The following is a 22674-nucleotide window of genomic DNA, read 5'->3' as shown; positions in this document are numbered from 1 at the left end:
GCCACGGCTGCAATTGGGGTCTTCAAAAACTTTACCTACCCTTAATATCATCCATTGTTTTCTCCGAAACTGCTTCGCACCACAAAGAACCGACGTAATGCGGCCGATCGCGATCATTCATGGAGGTTTGTCTTACTAAGCTACTCGCTAGATGAAGCGCCGCTTGCCAGTGCGGACGTAGAATAAAGCCTGAGAGATTGTAATATCTTTGGAGTGGCGTGAAAGTGTGAAAAGCAATGTGGATTATAGAGGCATATTTTTGGTAACTCTATTTCAATATTGTCTTTTCCTACACGCTCAACGTGAACTAAATAATACAAGTAAGATAACAGACTACTTCCATTAAATACACAATAGTTCCGTATTTTGTTTTTAATAATTATTCACCTGGAAATACAATGTATGACCAACTCCTTGTACTACTATTACGACCATCGATACGCAGTGTCTGTTATTTTTTAATAATTGTAGGTCATTTAAATTAAGCGTCAATTTAAGAAATCTGTATTTCCCTTTTATACATTTGACATTAATTTAATTATCTTTTTTACGCTGCTATACTATAGGTAAGTCTAGCAGACGCATGTTACAAGCCATAGAAGTAGAGCATGCTTTAGACATTTTCCCAACCACGTTTGATTTTCCGTAGTTGTAATGCGTATTTTTTTGTTTCCCCCCCTCCCCCGCAAAACGCTTGACGCTTGAAATCCGTGTGTGAAAAGAAATACTAGAGAAGTTGGACGATGGCGTGTTTGTGCGAACACTGCAGTGCCTCGCGGCGCAGCAGCAGAAGAATCAAGCCGCGGGCGGACACAAGGAGCCGAGCTTGATGCCCGTGCCTTCGCCGCAGCAAATATCGTATCTCAACCAGTTTGAAGGTAACGTTTTAGCTTTGCCGCTCACAGAAATAATCACAAAAATACAAATTAAAGATTTCAAAAATCGGGCTTGTGTCTTAGACGGGTCCACACAGCGAGTCACGTCGCGAAGCAATGAGGAGGCACACTCGTTATGACAGATGGCGCCACCTTATTAGTCACAGATAAAGAATTTCATACGTGAGAGCGAGAAGAAGATATGTTTTTTCTCTCGCTCACATATGAATGACAGTGACATGCCTAGACACTTGCACAGGCGCCGCCTGGCGGGATAAAACGTCAGTGCGCCTCCTCATTTCCTCGCGCGGCAAACGTGTTATGTAGACGTTTCTCGGCCGAGGCAGTGCGTGGATTTTTCAAGGCCAAGTAACCTGCCTCGGCTCGGGCATGTCCACATTGGCCGTTCGCCGCGTGAGCAACATTGCCTCGCGACGTGCCACGCTCTGTGTGGACCCGGGTATTTCTGAGAAAGAGATTACAATCGAGTTTATGAATATGTGTACAATGTGTACATTTCTTCGCGTTAAGGTGAAAAAATAGCAAATATTTTTGAACCCGACCGTATTACTCTTGAATGTTGCAGATATTCTGAGATTTACTTATATAACTTACAGTTAAAATACAAAATATAAGTGCATTCTCAACCAACAGAATACATATTGTTAGATGTATAAAGTTATTTTTAACCTTATTTAAATCCGACAATTTGGTACATTTTAGTTGAAAATCTGAAATACTACTTATACTGAATGTAGTATAAAATAAATCAGCATTCAGAATAAATTTGCAATGCTATTACGCTATATTTTAAAACGCATACAAATTAGAATAGTTGTAAATAAGACCTTTTTCAAAATTTCATTATTTCTGATAGCGGCTTCTCATTTCTGTTTCGCTTTAAATGTTTTCTTCCTTCTAACGCTATAAATTGGCTTACACATCAATTTATAGCCAAAACTTAAGTCGTTTTCTGTGTTTTGTGTTGTTTCGTTAAAATCACCTTGTTTTCATATGGTTGGTGGTGGTTGGTGAAAATGTGCTAACATGTGTTACTTTCATTACTCTATGGCTAATTCGTCTATCAACCTGTTTATGTCCGTCTAAGGTAACTGTGCAGCGATTTGTGTTGAGCTAAGTGAGGGAGTGTCATTTTAAAGGTTTTTATTCCTTTTTATGATTAAAATAGATTTATAAGTGGAACAATTGGTGGATGGCATGAGGGACTTGAAATTTCAATTGAGAACATATCAGTCTTGTGGTTCAGTTTAGTTCCGGCTTTACGACGGATTTATCAAATTCTTCATGCCTTTCACCGAAATGTAGTAGCCTTTTAGAACTTAGGCTCTTGCGGTATGTGTCGATTTGACGTGGACACTAGAAGCGACTGCCATCTGACCTTCCAACCAGAATAACTAGGCCTTATTGGGATTAGTCCGGTTTCCTTGCGATATTTTCCTTCAAAAAACGCGACTGGCGAATATCAAATGACTTTTCGCATATAAGTTCCGAAAAACTCATTGGTACCCACGACCTCCGTATTAAAAGTCACACGCTCTTAATGCTAGGACACCAGGGCTTGTCAATTCAGCCTGATGTGATTCTAAATATTTCCACTTTTAAATATATTCTCAGCCTTGTAAAAAATCTATTTGGAAAACAATTTTCATGGAAATCTTTGACACTTTGGTTCAATACAAATGGCGTGCAGAGTTATCTTGGGACTGTGTCCGTTGTTTGCATAGATATAGTGTTATATTTTTTTTATATTTACAGGCCAAGAATTAACGATACAGAAACAGCCCAACACGTCATTGAAAGACAACGGGCCGCCTTCGAATAGCGGTGGGCAAACGCCGCAGTCTAGTTCTAATCAGAAATCACCCGCTGGGTAAGTCATCAAAGACATGTATAAGAGTTTTGAATGATTCACGTTTATTTTCATTAGACTTATATTGACTGGGATATAGACCGTTATTATCGTTTTGATTTTTACCGAGCTCCCGATATTTCGACGCAGTTGCATGCATCATGATCACGGAAAACTGAAAAAGGCGGGTGGATAATTGTGTAGACAGCACGCGATCTACCGTCCTGTCCAATAGGCAACTAGACTGTACTTAAAATAAAATATTTTATATCATGCACGAAATAAAGCATCAGATTATTATAAGAAGAACAGGCACAGAAGTTATTTTAACTCCAATTTATATTTTACTAGCTTTTACCCGCGGCTTCGCCCGCGTAATAAAAGTATTCATTAAGATTTTCATTTGGATCCTTAGGTTTCTCTGGTATATTTATCTGCGATTATTTCGATTGCACATAATACTTTTGCTTGCAATGATTGTAGAAATATTACACATCGACCACAGCGTAGGTAATTCTATATACGCTGGGGAAACCTTTATAAACATCCCACATAGCCCGTATTTCGACACTATATGATCGGTGGGTAAAAAGTACTTTTTTCTATTATCCCTTATAATTTTTTTACATTTTGCTTATACTTATCGCAAACGTAATCTTCAAGCAAGCAAACAACGATCGTCTTAGAGCACTTTGATTGTAAGAGACCGCCGACCGATTATCCGTATCCCTCTAACGATACCCATATTATCCGTATCCGTATCCCTATCTCTATCCCTAATCCCTATCGCTATCGCTAACGCTATGGCTATCGCTATCCCTATCGCTATCCCTATCCCTTATCAAGATAACACTAAGTTCTCGCGCTTTGTACACATATTTAAAGTCACATACAGGTCGAAAGCGATTAATTAACATTATTTTTACCTTTTTTCCCAACGTTTCGGCCAGGTTGCACTGGCCGTGGTCGCGGAAGACTGACGTCCCAGCAAAATGTCACCGGAGATGTAAACAACACAAAACTACCCGATATTAATTTATATAAATGTTCGGGGTAGACAAATAAATATAATCTACCCGCATGTAATTATTTACGACATCACATTAGAAACCTCAAAAATAACAGTACTTTTCCACTATTTTATGGATGTTATTATACATATAAACCTTCCTCTTGAATCACTCTATCTATTAAAAAAAACCGCATCAAAATCCGTTGCGTAGTTTCAAAGATTTAAGCATACAAAGGGACATAGGGACATAGGGACAAAAAAAGTGACTTTGTTTTATACTATGTAGTGATAGTGATAAATCAGATAGAAATATATAAAGTAAATCAGTTGACCGTGACGTCACTCAATTCGATTTCATACTAATTTCATATTAGCAAGTCGTTCAAAATCGTTTTGACAGTTCTTAAAAAGATGCTGATTTGACTAGGAGGAAAGGAGTCTATTGTCCATCCTCCGCGCGCGCTGGCTGCGTTCGCTTTCAGCGTTACCACTGGTGATACTCTGATGTCTCTTATGTATGCAACTGCGTCGATTTCAAGTCATATCAAGTTAGAATATGGGCCCAATTGTCAAAACTGAGGTTCAAAAGTTTTAAGTCTGAGTCGAGAAATGGCAGTCTATGGCACTGTGACTACACATTTTACTTTGACAGGAATCCATACTAATATTATAAATGGGAATATGTGTGTGTCTGTTTGCTTGTCCGTCTTTCACTCTTTGTCTCTTTCTAACTCCCCACTTCCCTAAAATGGGGGATGGAAGTTTATATGGAGCATCCTCTTTGTTGATTTAAGAGCCCCCTTAGACGTTTTTAATGCGTTTTGTTCTAATGTTATAATTTTATTTAGGATGATGCCCGGCACACCAGAACCTCACTCGTCGCTATCAGAACAGCGGGCGGGAAGGTTTTCCTTAGAACAGAGTCCAGGGTTCAACAACCCTCAGACGCCGACGTCACAAGGGAACAAATGTGGACAAGGTAATGTGTTTACTGTCATAAAAGCTGAAAAAAATATTTGAAATAAGTTAAATAAGCATTAAGAATTGATAAAACATTTATGGGACTTTTGACAGGAGAAGCGCGAGGAGTGGTTCGTTTTTAGGTTATATTCCCGTAAATTAAACAACTTTCCCTATTTACTAATCAGGTGGTGGTTTATTAATATAATAAAGCCATAGGTTAGTATAGATGGACGGAAACGAGAAGGAGAAGCCTCCAGACGAGGGTGGTGGTAATGATATGAGCTGGGACACTGCCACACGCAAGCGTAACTTTGATTTATCACCAACCAAGCTGGAGCCTTCCCCCAAAAAAATAGTAATTGGTCCGGCAGAGCCCGAAAAACAGGTGGCTAATACAAGTATTACAGTTGAGGAGTCCGGTAATAGTAATGTGGTAGAGTCAAACGCGAACAATCAAATAGAGTCAACTGAAATAAACAATAGTTCCGTAACTGAATCCAACCCACATTTATACAAACACCCCAGTCTAGACAGCAAATCACGAGAGTATGGTGCCGACGATGATGGGCCGTTCATTGTGCATGTTTCTAGGGAGGACGCCCCTGCTTCCAGTGCCACTCTAAAACCCATAAATGTAGGCCTCTTACTAACTCAGGCAAATGTTAATAACATCCAAAGGGACGGTGGCATTAAATCAGTAGGTCGCAACAGAGTAGCAGTCACTTTCTCCACAGCGGCAGATGCAAATAACTTCCTGAAACACCCGCTTCTAAGTAAAAATAAGTTTACCGCTGATATCCCTTCATATCATGTATCTCGAATGGGAGTGGTACGAGGAGTTCCTTCAGATTGGTCCATGGAGGAATTGGTCAACGGGACAACCATCAGAGAAGGTAAAGGGAAAATCCTTAAAGCTCGTCGGCTTCAACGGAAGGTGTTAAAAGATGATGGCTCCCCATCCTGGGTGCCAACCCAATCGGTAGTCATGACTTTTGAGGGACAAAGCTTGCCGTCTAAGATCTTCGCATATTACACCTCATTAGTTGTGGAAGTGTATCAGCTGCCAATCATCCAATGTAGGAAGTGCCTCAGGTTTGGTCACATCCAAGCACAGTGCCGGTCTGATGCTAGGTGTTACAAGTGTTCACAAAAGCACCCTGGTGATGGATGTAACATTGCTCCGGAACATGTGAGATGTCTATTTTGTTCGGGCAGACATTATGCTACAGATAAAACATGCAACGAATTTGGTCGGCAGAAAGCTATCAAACTTGCTATGTCCGAACAGAATATTTCTTATGCAGAGGCAGCCACTCAGTTCTCAGCAGTTCGTCGGCCATACTCAGACGTGGCAAGAGTCATGTTCGAACAGGTTCCAGACCCCTCTAGGTCGTCTGAGTCACCCTGCCATCCTAATGTATTTATGCCGTCACCTCCGTCTACAACTTCTTATCGCAAGACAGTATATCGGGCACCCCGGCCGAGGGTCTCTCTTTCCCCGGGTTATGACAGAGAGGCTCACAATAATATTGTCCGAACTCCCCCACCACAGCTCCCCAATGGCCAGGCCCTGAATGGTGCTTACAATAGAGTCACCCCTCAGGAGGACCTAATGGAGCTGTGCTTGAAGCTCCTTACAAACATCATCGCGAAATGGAGCGACATACTACCGAACGACGTTGCGCCTTTAATGGTCACACTTGCAGAGCGACTCACCTTTCACAATAGGTCACCAGGTCAATTTTTTACAATGGAATAGTCGGAGTATAATCCCAAAGAAACCTGAACTTACTCAGATGATCAATGACCAAGCGGTGTCCGTTGCGGCCATCTCGGAGACATGGTTACGTCCTGGGGCTCTTTTTAGGGTACCGGGGTTCTCATGTCTTCGGGAGGACCGTAATGACGGGCGCGCTGGGTGTGCGTTGATTATTAAGCAATGTTACCCCTTCTGTCAAATTCCTCTTCCACCCCATGGGGATGGAATTAATGTCGTTGCCGCTAAGGTCATGGGCATTAGTTTCGTCTCTATCTATATACCTCATCCAGACCTCGATCTTATCCCGGAACTGTCTTCTATACTATCCTCTATCCCGCCTCCTCATATAATTTTAGGTGATTTTAACTCGCACAATGTTTCTTGGGGATCGTACCATTCGGACAGGTTTTCGTTATCTCTGTTGGAGGTTTTTGATGACCTCAACGTTTGCGTGATAAATGACGGCTCTCCCACTCATCGAGTATATCCAGGACAAAATCCACAATCCGTCCCGGACTTGACCGCCTGCTCTCCTAATTTGGCGTCGTTACTATCTTGGACTGTACTTCGTCAGTCCTTTGGCAGCGATCACTTCCCCATTATTATTTCTAAGCCTTCATCTGTGCTCCCATCTCCGGCCCCTGAACCGCTTCTGAAATATAAGTTACAGTCAGCGGACTGGCCGAAATTTTCTCTATTTGTCGAAGAAAGGATTAAAGAATACTCAAATTTGAATATCATTTCAGAAAAATATGCAAAATTCAAAAACTTACTTTTGGAAGCAGCGGACATGTATATCCCTCAGAAGAAACCCAGAAGGGATAAAATCCCTTCTCCACCATGGTGGAATGCTGACTGTACGAAAGCGGTAAAGGAACGAGATGACGCGGAGCGGAGGTTTAATACATCTGGTGACATCATGGATTTCATCACTTTTAAAAAAATATCATCACGCACCAAACGCCTCTTATCTAAAACAAAGAAAAGGGGATGGAAGGGATTCTGTGAGAGTTTGTCCCCTAGAACTCCTCCATCCCTGCTTTGGAGAAGTATAAAGCGGTTCAGAGGATCCTTTAGACCAGATGCTGTATCCTCGGCTGACAGCTCATTGTGGCTACCAGACTTTGCTGACAGACTGGCTCCGTCAACTGTTCCAGAATTGTCGTGTATTTTTATTCCTCCGATTCCCCCTTCGACAAGTAGTCTTGATGAACCATTTTCGTATGCTGAGCTCAAGTTGGCTTTGGAAGGACTGCGCAACACCTCGCCAGGTGAAGATGGTATCCCATACAGCTTTTTGACAAAATTAAGCTCACAATCACTGGAATACTTTTTGGGTATTTTGAATCAGGTGTTTGATACAGGTGAGATCCCGGAAGATTGGAAGACCCAAATTATCATCCCGTTATTGAAACCTGCTAAAAACCCAGAAGATGCCAGCTCGTACCGACCGATTGCACTCTCTGCAACTATGGGCAAGATTCTTGAGCATCTGGTTAAAAATAGGCTAGAATGGTATGTTGAGAGCAGAGGACTGCTGGCTAACACCCAATTTGGATTCCGTAAGGGTAAGAGCACCATGGACAGCTTGAATATTCTTACTACAGACATCAGACTAGCACTTTCCAACAATGATCTACTAGTAGGATGTTTTCTTGACATCTCGGCTGCTTATGACAATGTCCATCTTCCGGTGCTCAGAGCAAAGATGCTACACCTGAGCATTCCCGTGAAGGTGGTACAATTTGTCTCCAACTTATTCATGGGAAGGTCCATCAAGATACGTAGTGGCAACTCTTATCTCCCTCCACGTACACTGTGGCAGGGCCTCCCTCAGGGATCAGTTCTCAGCCCTTTGCTCTACAGCATTTACACATACGATTTGGAGCAGTCTGTGTTGCCCTTCTGTGAAATTCTTCAATATGCAGATGACCTTGTACTTTATGCGTCGGCAAAATCTGAAGATACAGCTTCTTCAAGACTGAATACGGGCCTTAGCTACTTAAAAGATTGGCTGGAAGAGCATGGCCTGTCTCTGTCACCTTCTAAGAGCTGTGTAGTGACCTTCAGTCGCAGAAGGGCAATGCCCATTGTGGATGTCCGTTATGGTGATGAAGTCATTCCCAACTATGAGTCAACCAAATTCCTAGGCATCATCTTGGACCGCAAAATGTCAGGAGAACCACACCTTAAACATATAAGAGACAAATGTGAGAAAGGGGTGAACGTTTTGCGAGCACTATCAGGAGTTTGGTGGGGTTCTCATCCTTATTGTCAAAAACTGCTCTACAATGCAATAATACGCAGCCACATGGACTACGGCTCATTCATTCTAGAACCATGTAACAAGAAACCCCTGGAAAAGTTAGACCTCATACAGGCTAAATGCCTAAGAATCATACTTGGTGCTATGAAGTCAACTGCAAAGAACGCCATGCAGGTGGAATGTGTCGAGCCTCCACTTGCACTTCGTAGACAGTATCTTGCCGATAGGTTCCTCATAAGGGCTCTCTCCAACTCCAATCACCTGCTGATCCCACGCTTGCGGTCTCTTGCTTTAACGGTCACTGAAAACCCATATTGGATGCATAAGCCATTCCCTAACATCATAATAAGTTTTTCTAAATTAAATAATTTAAACCCTTTTATAATGTACAGCTCAGGAACAAACCCCATGTATGAATCAAAATTTGAAACTTTAATTTTCTCCCCTCATATCATTTTGGATCTGGGAATATACAAGGATGACCCAGGAGCGCAGAGTAAATTCAACAACCTCTTAAAAAAATGGCCAGGATACTTACCAGTGTTTACTGACGCTTCCAAAATAGATTCCGCAAATTGTGTTGGATCAGCAGTAGTGATTCCCAAATATAACATTGTCTTAATGTTCAAGTGCCCTCCACAGTCCTCGATATTTACAGGTGAAGCTGTTGCTATCTTAGAGGCTGTAGCATATGCTGACTCCCATAATATACAAAAAGTGATCATTTTCTCTGATAGCAGGAGTTGCCTTCAAGCTATTATGGGCAATCAGTTCAAAATGAAGACAAAGTACCCATTGATTCTGCAAATAAAGGCTTTGTTAAGAAAATGTGACACAAAGGGATTAAAAATTACTCTTGCATGGATACCCAGCCATTGTGGTATTGACGGTAATGAATCTGCAGACTCATGGGCAAAGAAAGCTATTGAGTTGGGATCACCAGGCTACAACAGTATATATAGTTCTGACCTTCTTAGCAATGCTCAAACTGATTTAGTCACCACATGGCAAAACCGTTGGAATTCTTCCAGACTGGTAGTAGGAAAACATTATGGGCGCATTCAACAGAAGATTACTCGTAAGCCATGGTTTTTCAGATTTCGTACTCAGCCAAAATGGGTTACCTCAACAATATGTCGGTTACGCCTAGGACCAGTTTGTACGCCTGTGTTCCTTGCTAAGATACATGTCCGGGATACTTCATTGTGCGAATGTGGGTTGGACGAAGGCACGGTAGATCACATTTTCTTTTCTTGTTCGAGATTCAATTACTCTTTGTATGACGTTTTACCTGTTACTATTCCGCGTCCTGTTAATTTCAATACACTTCTCGCTCTTATGGATCCTCCCTTAACGGCAATTCTAATTAAGTATATACACGTACATAACATAAAACTGTAAACTTCAGTCTTAGTCATTGTTAAAAATATCATATATAATTTATATAATATATATTTCTATGTTTTTTCTTCCTCTATTTCATCCGCTATGTTGCTTGCTTTAACAAACTGTCATCCGCTTCCCGCTCTTTTTCACTAATGTTGGTACAGTGTCATATGTGTTATGTAATATGTTTTGTTTTTGTCTGTGTCGTCCATAACGTTGTTTTTTTTTCGTTTTAGGTTCCCAACCTATCCTTCCAAAAACATTATCAAAATTTCACCGAACACTCTCGTTAAAAAAAAAAAAAAAAAAAAAAAGTCAAAAGTCTTCACCTCGACATTGGCAGAATTCACCCCGCTTAAATTAGCGAGGAGTAAAAGCCATGAAAAAAAAAAAAAAAAAAAAAAAAAAAAAAAAAAAAAAAAAAAAAAAACATTTATGATCATTCAAAATTACCTACTGTATATAGTCATGTCACACCTATAATAAAATTCTTGGATGTCTTATCTGTTTTCGAAAAAAACTTAAACTCTTTCTTAAAAACTTAAAGGAAAAAATGGCTGGGCTAATATACCAAGCGTTAACATTTTGGCAGCCAAGAACCCGCCTTGTGGGCACTCGTGAACTTTGCTCAGAAGCCGGACCACCCCCTGGGCGGGTTGTTGTCATACAAGCGGGCGGTTATAAATTATGACCGGTTTCTGATCTAGTACACCACAGAACTTTATTTATATAGAAGAAACAAGTTCATCTATTTGTATAGGGGCCGAGCGTGTCAAATTTTGTACTGAAGTTGTTTCTTGCCTGTAATTTTAAATATGTCTCAGGCTCTTGATTGTTCATAATTTTTGTGTTGTTGCAATTGAATATCACGTAACGAGGCATTTTTTATGTTTTGATTGACTTCAACTTACAAAAATTGACGCCCGAAAGCTGCAAGCTGCGATTAAAGACGGACAACTCAGTGGATTTCACTGAGTTCATTTGACACGCTAAGTAGATACGTTTGCTTGATCTATGGTATATATGACATCTGTGTAGTACACCATTTTTTGACTGGTATTGAATGTGTGAGGTCCTAATCTACTGATTTATATGGAAAATAAAAAATAAGAAAGCAAATTCAAATATTTTCATGCCAAGATGCGCATGCGCATATCCAATTTTTTTTATATTCACAACACGGTTGCAGTAGTAACAACTGTCCTAAACATTCAGTGTGTCTCCTCGTTAGAATAATTACAATCCCTGTGTAATTGTTCTAATGAAGAGATACACTAACCTAACCCCTTTATTCATAAACGTTCACTAAAGTTATTAAGCGGATAAATTTCGTTTGTCCCTTTCCGACGTATTGGTGTGATAGAAAGGGACAAAAGAACTTTATCAGCTTGATAACTTTAGTGAACTTTTATGAATAAGGAAGTGAAATTTTAGGACAGCTGTCCTTAGAATGTCTACAGTCTGACCAGTCACAGAATTTTACATATTTTTTTTTTTCAATTTATTTGGGACAACAAACAGTAACACACAAGGTACACATAACACATAATAGAGAATTACAGTGTTAACAATAGTAAGGTGTGAGACCAACAACATTGTCCACTGATTACTAGATTTAACTTAAATCTACAGTATACAGCGTAAGGTAACAATGATATTAAATTGAAGGTACTTAACAATGGAAATAGTACAAAGGTTTGTGAATAAAGTAACGTACTAACACTAATTTTATTAACAAATCATTAAATTTGTATGTCTGTAATAGGCTGAAAGTGGAGATACTTTTATAAAATAAGATCTTTTATGTACACCCATTTTTTTTTGACAAATAAATATTTCATTTCATTTCAAAGATAGGTACGTAACACGTAAAAGGTAGGTAACAAATTACAAAACAAACGATTGCATTATCAACAATTTTGAGGACAAGTAAGAATGGTAGGAAGTACATAATATTATGGTCTACTGGGGCGACTTTAAATTTTGTTTGTTTTTGAGTAATTTAATTGTTGAACATAATAATATTTGTTCACCAGACGAGAAATCCCGGCCAAGTCCTTCGTCGAACCGGTCGCAGGACCCCTCGAAGACGCCGCAGCGCGACGGGCTCAGCCAGGGGCCCTACGCGCCCGCCTCGGCCGCCTCCTGCGCCAAGAGCAGCTGCAGCGTCGTCAGCTCCCAGCCGGGGGCGTCGACGACTCCATGCAGGGGAATAATGACGTGAGTGTTGTTTAGGCCTCAGGCACACCTCGGACACTGGCGATTAAATATATGAAAGAGGCGCGTTCCTAGCACACAGTCTAAGCTCGTGTAGGTGAACTCGTACCATGCTTGTATGAGTGTGATATGACAGGTCGACTGTTCGCGTTTTTGACAGGCGGTAACTGTCAGGTAACCGAGAGGGAGTGGGCGGCACTTTCAGCGGGGAGCGGGAGTGGCCATACTGTACGATAGTACTCTTTATTATACTGTGCCTCAGGTAGGGGCTCCTTTTGTGATAAGTATAGTTGCAGCGTGGTCAAAAGTGGGCCCGAAGGTGTCGATATCTCTATGGCGGGGAATAATGACGTGAGTTTGCTTTTAGGCCTTAAATAGGGGCTATTTATAGGACTCTGTTTCTAAAAACAGTTGCAGCGTCGTCAAAAGCCAACCGGGAACTGTCGATGACTCCATTGCGGGGAATAATGACGTAAGTTTCTTTACGCCAAGGAGGACTCAGTTGGGAGCTATTTATAGGCCTCCTTTTTCTAAAATTGCGGCAATTTGCGGTTGGGTCGACAACGCGCATGTGACACCCCTTGAGTTGCAGGCGTCCATAGGTTACGGTGACCGCTTTCCATCAGGCGGACCATATACCTGTTTGCCACAGACGTGGTATTAAAAAAAAATTAGGTCAGTGGTATACCAAACGGTATTGATGACTCGAGAAAGATAATTAAGTATGTCTTTAAACCGCAGGATCCTCCCTAGCCACTTGACAGTCCTACGATTGCATAGTATCCAAAAAAAAATTCCGGTAGACAGTCCTACGATACCTTACTATCCAAAAGAGGGGATGGAGACACAGTTGATTAAAGTGACATCTAGCGAAATATTGCGGCCATGAATTGCGGCATTATTTACTTATTTTCTTGATACAATAACGTAGCCTAACTACATAGTTTGCTACAAAAAGTATAGATGGCAGTGTACGCTCGTTACTTAGTGAATGAAAAAATAAATTCGGCAGTGCCTTGTCAAACTCCGCGTGTTTGTGTTTGATTTTGAATTTGTTTAATTTTTTTTGGATATCTTCATGAGAACTTTATGTGTTGGTTGTGGTATCATTATAAAGGTAAAATAGTATTTTTCTCTAATACGTAATAAAAAACCGGCCAAGAGCGTGTCGGGCCACGCTCAGTATAGGGTTCCGTAGTTTTCCGTATTTTTCTCAAAAACTATTGAACCTATCAAGTTCAAAACAATTTTCCTAGAAAGTATTTATAAAGTTCTACTTTGAGATTTTTTAAACATACGGTTCAAAAGTTAGAGGGGGGGGGGGGACGCACTTTTATTTCCTTTAGGAGCGATTATTTCCGAAAATATGAATATTATCAAAAAACGATCTTAGTAAACCCTTATTCATTTTTAAATACCCATCCAAAAATATATCACACGTTGGGGTTGGAACGAAAAAAAATATCAGCCCCCACTTTACATGTAGGGGGGGTACCCTAACGAAACATATTTTTCCATTTTTTATTTTTGCACTTTGTTGGCGTGATTGATGTACATATTGGTACCAAATTTCAGCTTTCTAGTGCTTACCGTTACTGAGATTATCCGCGGACGGACGGACGGACGGACGGACGGACGGACAGACAGACATGGCGAAACTATAAGGGATCCTAGTTGACTACGGAACCCTAAAAAGGGGGTCATCGCTCAAAATTTCCTATAATTTAAGTAATAGTCAAATAAACAATTTCTTCATTTTTTTTCGATTACATAAGTTTAACACTTTCGCTACCAAGAACCCGACTGTCGGGCACACCGCTCGTAGAAGCGTAGCCGATTACATGGGTTTCCCCGTATGTAGCGAAAATGTCGTAGCGCCGCGTAGAGCCCGGTTTCGAAAGTGTTAACCTTGATTTATAGTATATAATCATACCACAGACCAACCCCTATAGACATCTATTACAAGACGACTCGCGGTGGCCAGCCTTCCTAGTATTTGCACTGATATAAGCGCGGGCGCTCGCCGTGCCCGATCAGTATCGACCAAGTAACAGACCCGAAAGCAGCGCGTGTTTTTCGCACAAAAAAATTGGAAAAGGGTATTTTGATGCCTTAAAGATGTCCACCTGTAGTGTGAAATGGTGTGGAAAGGTAACAAGAAGCTCAAATTTAAAAACAGACGGCATTACATTCCACAAATAAGTCATATTTATAATTTATTCAGAGCCGGCATAGGTCAACTTACATTGGCCACTTACGCGTCAGTAGAGGGACAGTCATACTTCTGTCCCTTTTCATCTGGCGCGACTGCCCGCCGTCCTTGAAACGGCCAATCACAGCGCGCTTAACACATTCCCCGCCCGCTCCTCGCACCCCAAACTCTGGTGACTCGTATCGCGAACCAAATATACAAGACTGCCACTCTATAGGAGGTTCTCTGTGAATCATACATATTTTACTATCACTATAATTTTATTGCAAGTACTGTACGTTCATTTATACCGAAGTATTTTTTTTTAACTATACCTTGTGTAGTTTAGAAGATACAGACGTTTTTGTAAAAAGTTGTGAATGCGCAGCGCGCTGCGCGCGTCGCTTAAAAACCCGGACGGTTGACCGGAATATGGTCGCGCGGGCTGGACTGTCAAGTGGTTAGATCCTTAAGCTCGACAACCTCAGTCAGGGGCTGTACGCGTCGATTTCGTAGTCTTTTTGTATAGGTAGTATACTTGGAAATATCTATCTGTGGTGATAACAATATTTTTTTGTCCAACAGTCAACGTTACCGGGCGGCCCCAGCACGAGCCTGCCGGGCCCCTTCCCCGGCGCGTGCAGCATGAGCCGGCCCGACAACATCCCCATCAACCCCAACCAGGGCCCCAACGGGCCCATGACGTCCACGGCGTCCTTCGACCCCATCTCCTCGCTGGCGCAGATGTCGCAGCAGCTCACCAACACCGTGGGCGGCGCGCCGGGGCCCGGGCCCGGCCCAGGCCCCATGGGGCCCTTCGGCTCCGCGCCGCACCACATGCAGCACCACCACTCCATGCATCCGCACCCCCATCCGCATATGATGATGAATGATTTAGGTGACGAATTTTGATTATTACAAATAATAAATATTATAGGACATTCTTACACAAATTGACTGAGTCCCACGGTAAACTCAAGAAGGCTTGTGTTGTGGGTACTCAGACAACGATATATGTAATATATAAATACTTATATACATAGAAAACATCCATGACTCACGAACAAATATCTGTGCTCATCACACTAATAAATGCCCTTACCAGGATTCGAATCCGGGACCGCGGCGCAAATACCGTAATGAATCGCGTTATCCCGGCATTTGCCACAGCTCATGAGAGCCTGGGGTCCTCTTTGACAACTAATCCCAAGATTAATGAATCTATTATTTTAAATTATTTTCTTGTAGACGTCGTACTTTCTGTTTTTGTTATTTTAAATTAATATATAATATACTAGCTTTTACCCGCGGCTTCGTTCGTGTTAAATTAGAAATTTGCGGAATGCTTCATACAAACGTCCACCCCTCATTTTAGGAAAACGGGGGTTAAAAAAGACAAAACGTAGCCTATGTCACTGTCCATCCCTTCAACTATCTCCTCTTAAAAAATCACGTCAATTCGTCGCTCTGTTTTGCTGTGAAACATGGACAAACAAAGAGACACACACACACACTTTCCCATTTATAATATTTAATTGGTATGGATACTTTCTTAACAGTAACGGATTACCGTTATGTCGTAATTACAAAAATCAAATAGTACATTGTGCAGTCAAGTGCATAATACGTATCGATTTTATCCGCTCAAAAATATGTACCGAGACCTTATTCCGCCGACATAAAGTGCTATGGGATATATTTTTGATAAGTTGTACGCACCCATATTTTTACACTTGACTGTGCAACAAGGGGAGGAAGTTGAATATTACCAACGAGAATAAGTTAAATCGCGACGGCTTGCCGGAGCGATTTAAGGATCGAGTTAGTAATATTCATACTCCCCGAGTTACACACAATGTTTTTCATCACACTCGCAATGTAACAAATATGTAAAAAGATGTAAAAAAGTTAAGTACGGTACAAGAAATTTCATTATTCCCTTGGGAGAACGATTTTTCTATAACTCACGTTCCGCCTGCGTGCAATAGCACATTTAAAGTGCGGGTGTGATAAAAAATCTCTTTCAAAATGACTATGTAGAGATTATTTATATTTCAAACTGTATCGGTCTTGGCCTTGTTTTGACTATATTCCGTCTTAACCGTGCCATTTGAATGCACTCACTTTCCTATATTATTTATATTAATGATTATTTTTGTAGGTTGCCACATGGACAACATGGGAGGCCCCGGCATGGGCGGCCCCATGGAGGGCATGATGGGCGGCGACTTCCCGCCCGACATGAACCTCAGCCCCAAGATGGGCGCCGGCCCCATGGGCGGGCCCATGGGACCCATGGGGCCCGACGCCTCCATGATGGGGCCCCGCATGGGCGGCGGCAAGATGCCCCCCTTCAACGGCGCCAACGTGCAGGTGAAAGCGAGCGCGCCCAACACGATACAGTATTTACCCACCAGGCCCCAGATGCCCTGCAACTCGGGCCCCCGAGGCCCCCCCAGCCTCGACTTCCTGCAGCGAGTCACCAACCCCATGCAGATGGACAGCGGTAAAGGCGTGCAGTACTTCCCGCGCGGCATGGAGATGGACGGCGGCATGCGCGGCGTGATGCGCGCGCCCGGCGGCATGCTGCGGATGCCGCACTACCCGGCCGGGTTCAACTCGCCGCCCAAGATGGCCGGCGACCCGTTCGGCGGCCCCGGGCCCGGCGCCATGTGCGGGCCCGGGGCCGGGTTCCGCGGCGTGAAGCAGGGCATGCCCGCCACCGTGCGCATGGCCGGCGCGCAGCCGCTGCCGCCGTCCATGGGCGGCCCCGGGCCCGGCTTCAAGGGCCAGTTCCCGCTGCCCTCCACGCAGGACCCCAACTACGCGGCGCAGTTCCACAACTTCCAGCAGCAGCTGTACGCGACGGGCTCGCGCGCGACACAACCCCACGCGGGCTACCCGTACGCGCCGAGCAAGTGATGGCCGGCGCTACCCGCGTGATGTCCCCGCCGAGTCGCGGCCCGCCCGTGAACTACTTAAATTATACACCAGTGAAGAGAGATCAAAATATTTTGTTAGTGATTTTCGTTCGTATGATTGTGAGATTCGTTATGAGATCGGCGATTTTTTTTATCGATAGCGGTTCGCTTAGACGTCGTTTAGGTTTCTCGACTGAGCGTGTTACGGTGGTGTATGTTTGTACAAATTGTACAAAACTCTAGACGTGTTAATGTGTACTCTTTATCTAAATAATTTAAAAGTACAGTTTTTAGAATCGTTTTGCTGAGGGCAATAACTTAGTGGTAGGTCGTTTTGCACACATGCCGGGTTGACAGCGCATCGGTTCCTTTACTTAGCTATTTTATATACGATTCCTATGCACACAGATATCTAGTCAATTTTGAAATTAAATGGAGCCCGGGCCGACCCTGTGTTGAGATGTAACTTTACCTACTTGTCGACGAGATTTTTGTACCGTCATTTATAAATGTTTATACATTTTTTTACTAGTAGAGTACAAAATTGTATACATATTTATGAATTCGACCGTACCGAGAACCCGACAGAATCGTCCGTCCATGTTAGTTTACAGTATGATAACGTAAAGTATTCACTCGTAGAGGAAATGACGGATAATCCTTTAAATCTGACAGGATTATTTGACATTTCTCGCTCAATTTGACTAAACTTAACAATTAATTTAATCAAAGATTATTATTAGACTAAATTAAATTCTGGGATTAGTCGAATTGACCGCATCTGCGTGCCTATACTCGGTCATTCTGCGTAAATTCGCGGATGGAATTATTGTTGGGTCCAGCTCCCTCGTTGATCGGGCTACGGATCAATTTCACATTTTGGTTACTTTAATAATTACAGAAGTACACTCTTAGTAACGGTATGTTTTGTCCATTTTAGTTCTAGTTTAGTGTAATTAGATTTTTATTATTTTATTTTGGCTATATCGGCCAGTAACTTTAAATAATGGGAGATTGACGTTAAAAATTTTCACTGATCCTCAACTCAATTATCTAAATTATAAGGTTCTTTTTCTTAGACTCGAAAATGTTTCACGCCTTTTGTGAATAAGCAGCTCAATGTATTTTTGTTAATGAGTAGAAAAGTTACAATATTCTTAGGAGTCGCATTGCTTCTTAATCTTTTAAGTATGACCGTACTTTACAATGCGTATCATTGTCGTTGGGAAAGGTCCAATCACCTGCAGAAATATCTCAACGTCTGGAGTGTTAAAAATATTTCACTTAGTGTTCTGAACAAGAGGGTCTAAGCTAGATGGAAATCGGTTGCGTCACGATAGTAAAACGCTGTATTAGTGCGATAGAGAGGCAGGTAGCATTTTGTTGTAGTTTCGAACGAGCGATCGGTCAGTTAATCAAAAATAAAAAGCAAGTACAAACCTTTACTTGAAACAAATAATTGCTCAAAGTACTAAGTGAAACGCGGGTAAACCCTGTGTAATTCTTATGAACACTTCAGTCGCTCAGCGATTTCTGTAGCTGAATACATTTGAGATTTTTCTGTTCTACTATTTCCTTCTAACGCAAAAGAGATGGTAAACAACAAACGCCAACTTGCCCAACGAAATGGTCCTTCGTTTCATTTGATCTGAGCGATGTTTTTCTGTCTTCCAATACCTATATAGACTCTTAAACGCAATAAGGAGTACGTTTAAACTCCATTTAAATCTAAGCCTGCAAGCGCAAGCGTAGTCTTACTTTACTTTTAATAAAGTACTTAAAATCTGATGCCATATTATTTGCCACATGAATTTAATTTTCGTGATATTTTTTCCTTAATTTATTTCTCCGTGCGAGTATTTTTCGAGGTACAGTTTAGTGTTAGGGCATATTGGTATGCTAGGATAGTCGCACATTGTGTTGTCACAGTGGCCTTCGATCGTATTGCCTTGTTGATGAGCAATCTGTTCCCCAGGCGAGCGCGCCATAAACGTCCCTCTAGTATGCATACGCATAATACCGTCACCATGTCTACATTATTGTACAGCGGTTATCAGATATATCGAAGCGACCAACGTGTTCAAAGATATCCACCGCGAGCTAGTAAGCTATGAGGTATTGGCTATAAAAACGAACAAAAGATAATCACTCCCGTGCAAATAAAAGAGACACGGCGAGGTTTATAGTTACTCGCCCAGTGGTGAGCTAAGAGCTAGCTCATAGTTTCCTAGCTCGCAGTGGGACCAGTGCCTATGGTGCGTGTTCAAATATTTTTGAGCACCTTAGTTGCTTTGATTTCTGCTGATGACTGTACTAAGATAATGTCCCAGTATTTGGCTGCCTCATTAGTAGTCACTCTATAATCAGTATTTAATTTTGTATCTCCAGTAAATCCGTTCTCAGCTACGGGATATTTATAACTAAGTACGCATTTGTTATTAAACGCGTTCTTGTTGTTAAACGATAAGAAACATACACAACTGAACAAATAAACGTTTTGAGTAAATACTTTGTAGAGTTTGTTCTAGACTTACACTAGATGGCGCACCATTCGATCGCTTATATCTGTATGATATTCTGTTCTTCTAAAGTCTCTAAACTTTTGATTGCTTTAAATGCTACTTTGTCAGTGAAAAAACTTTTAAAGATTTCCCATTTCATAAAATTGTCTTTCTCGGAAAAAATCTACATCTTAGTGACAAGCTTTAGTAAAACATAGTACTCTTAGGACTCTTCGTGATCTGCAGGCAAGCATGGTCGCGCGATAAATGATAAAATATCAGGCCGTCTCTATCGCACTATTTGTAAGTGCGATAGCGACGGCCAGATGTTTTAACATTTATCGCGCGACCATACTTGCCTGCCTGATGTATTATAAAATAATTATTTGTAGCTGAGAACTTCGAGAGAATTGTAGGCAGACATCTTAAATAAATTTGCTTAAAACTACGGCATAAATCTTGTGTTATACAAATAATAAAAAGTTTAGTATCATAATAATGCCGGGCGACGGTGTTTTGCCGTTAGTGCAATAAGTTTACAGTTTTATTAAGCGACGGAATAAATATTTTTATTTCTGTATAGGTGCTATTGTAAACGCGCGCACATCGATAAATACCTGATTATGATATCACATCTCGAATATGACTTCAATAGTTTAATAGACAAATATTAGTAGCGTATTTGAAAGTAAAATAATTGATGAATCGGGAAATAAGATTGGAGTCCCACACTAGCCACTGTTAAGCGTCGGCGTTTAGTTGCTAAGAAAAAAATGGTGTCACTGCGCGGTTGAGTCGAGCAAAAGCCTATAGAGTTGGCTAGACAGTCTGGACAACGACGCTTGGGAAGAGTAGTCTGATACCAAGTTAGGTTGAGATCGATTTTGATATCCTCGCCTGTGCAACGAACGGTTAAGTAAACGTCAAAATATAATAACTTTTGCACCGGCATCGTTGTTAAACTCGCTGGTAACTCTGCTTAGTATGACGCTAGGTTTCCATTTTTTTATCTTTCCTATAAAAATCAAAACTATGAATTTGCGTATGCTTGCTAGGGGGGCGGTATCCGTTAATGAGGCGTGGCAATTTTATGAAAAACTGCACAACAGTCCAGTAATAAACACCCGCTAGTAACTAGATAGTGTTAATTTAATTGTAATTATAATATAAGGTACAATGGTTCTTGTTTTAGGCTAAGCGAAGAGCAATGATATAATATAACATAGTTTGTGTAATAGTGATAAGAGATGAAATTAAGATGCAAACTATTGGTTGTGATTCAGACACAATTTGTTAAGTTGTTCGTAGATTTGTCGCAGAATTGTGGAACCTTACTGACTTCATGATAGGACTCTTTATTTAATTTTGTTTTTTAGATATTTTTACGTATCATTCTCGTTTGTACATCGCTAACAATAATTGTACAGAGTACTTTTGGACTTAATTTAAGGCAATAAATGTATTTATTTTATAACTCATGATGTAAGAATTTATTCTTAATTATTATAAAAAAATATATGATATGCTTGTACACACATGTTTTATTCCTGACATATTTGATAACAATGATAATAACATATTATTAAAAATATGTTATTATCATTGATAATAACACGATAAACGGGGTAAAGTGCCCAATAATTGACTAGAGGTACCCAAGTGATTTAAAGTAATTTTGCCAGGAAGGTCTCCTGCTACATAAAAATAAGGCTTGGGTGGTTTTACACTCATACAAGTTTTCCGAAGATGATTTAAAAGTATGAAACATACAGAACACAGATTACAGTTACTTAAATTTACCTTACTGCAATATCCGGGTTCGAATCCCGGTAAGGGCATTTATTTGTGTGATGAGCACAGATATTTGTTCCTGAGTCATGGATGTTTTCTATATATATAAGTATTTATATATTATATATATCGTTGTCTGAGTACCCACAACACAAGCCTTCTTGAGCTTACCGTGGGCCTCAGTCAATCTGTGTAAATGTCCTATAATATTTATTATTATTATTCTCAGTATTTATTTTCACTCTCTAGGCTACTAGGTTTTTTACAATATGTATATAAAAATAAAATATAAAAACATTTACAAAACAATATAAAAACATATAAACATATTATAAAAAACCTAACCTAGGGTGCCGCCAGCAGCGGGGCAGGGCCCAAGCTGCCGGTGGTTAGGGCTGCAGAGAGAGGAACCGTCGGACTATCCGCGCCGTGTCCAAGATCACCGCCTTCTGCATCTGGCCCTTGATCCAGCCACCTAGCGAGAGTCTCTTAAGATGTTGGTCGAGACTCTTCGCTATGAGACCGTTCGCTGAAACGACTATCGGAACAATGATCGTTGAATCAACATCCCACATGGCGGTTATCTCGTGAGCCAAGTCTAGGTACTTACTGGACTTGTCCTTCTCGGCTTTCACGAGATTCTCATCATGGGGGATGGTGATGTCAACGAGCACGGCCGGCGTTGCGGTCGATCTATTATCACAATGTCAGGCTTATTGGCTACAATAGTCCTGTCAGTGATAATAGATCGATCCCAATAGAGCGTGGCACGACCATTTTCAAGAACTGGCGCAGGCAAGTACTTGTAGTACGGTACTTCGCGGTCCACAAGGCCGTATTGAAGAGCAAGTTGCTGGTGAATAATCCTGGCTACGAGATTATGTCTGTGCAAGTACTCGCCGTTAGCAAGATGAGAACAACC

At 41.3% G+C, this 22674-nt stretch overlaps 1 protein-coding gene across 1 annotated transcript in view; it reads left to right on the top strand.

Annotated features, from left to right (window-relative positions):
* Positions 1-21492, top strand: part of LOC125237325 (collagen alpha-1(I) chain-like) — a 53410-nt gene extending 31918 nt beyond the window's left edge. Inside the window, exons 16-23 of the mRNA XM_048144316.1 lie at positions 723-878; positions 2652-2766; positions 4606-4736; positions 7844-8047; positions 11764-11776; positions 12168-12351; positions 15125-15437; positions 16701-21492. Of these exons, the coding sequence (XP_048000273.1) occupies positions 723-878; positions 2652-2766; positions 4606-4736; positions 7844-8047; positions 11764-11776; positions 12168-12351; positions 15125-15437; positions 16701-17461 (1877 nt within the window). The 3' untranslated portion in view covers positions 17462-21492. The remainder of the gene's footprint in view (positions 1-722; positions 879-2651; positions 2767-4605; positions 4737-7843; positions 8048-11763; positions 11777-12167; positions 12352-15124; positions 15438-16700) is intronic.
* Positions 21493-22674: the final 1182 nt, after the last annotated feature.

The sequence above is a fragment of the Leguminivora glycinivorella genome, chromosome 21 (genome assembly GCF_023078275.1).
Source record: "Leguminivora glycinivorella isolate SPB_JAAS2020 chromosome 21, LegGlyc_1.1, whole genome shotgun sequence".
NCBI classification, from domain to species: domain Eukaryota; kingdom Metazoa; phylum Arthropoda; class Insecta; order Lepidoptera; family Tortricidae; genus Leguminivora; species Leguminivora glycinivorella.
The sequence above is the reverse complement of the archived record's forward strand: the minus strand, read 5'-3'. Positions and strand labels throughout refer to the sequence as shown.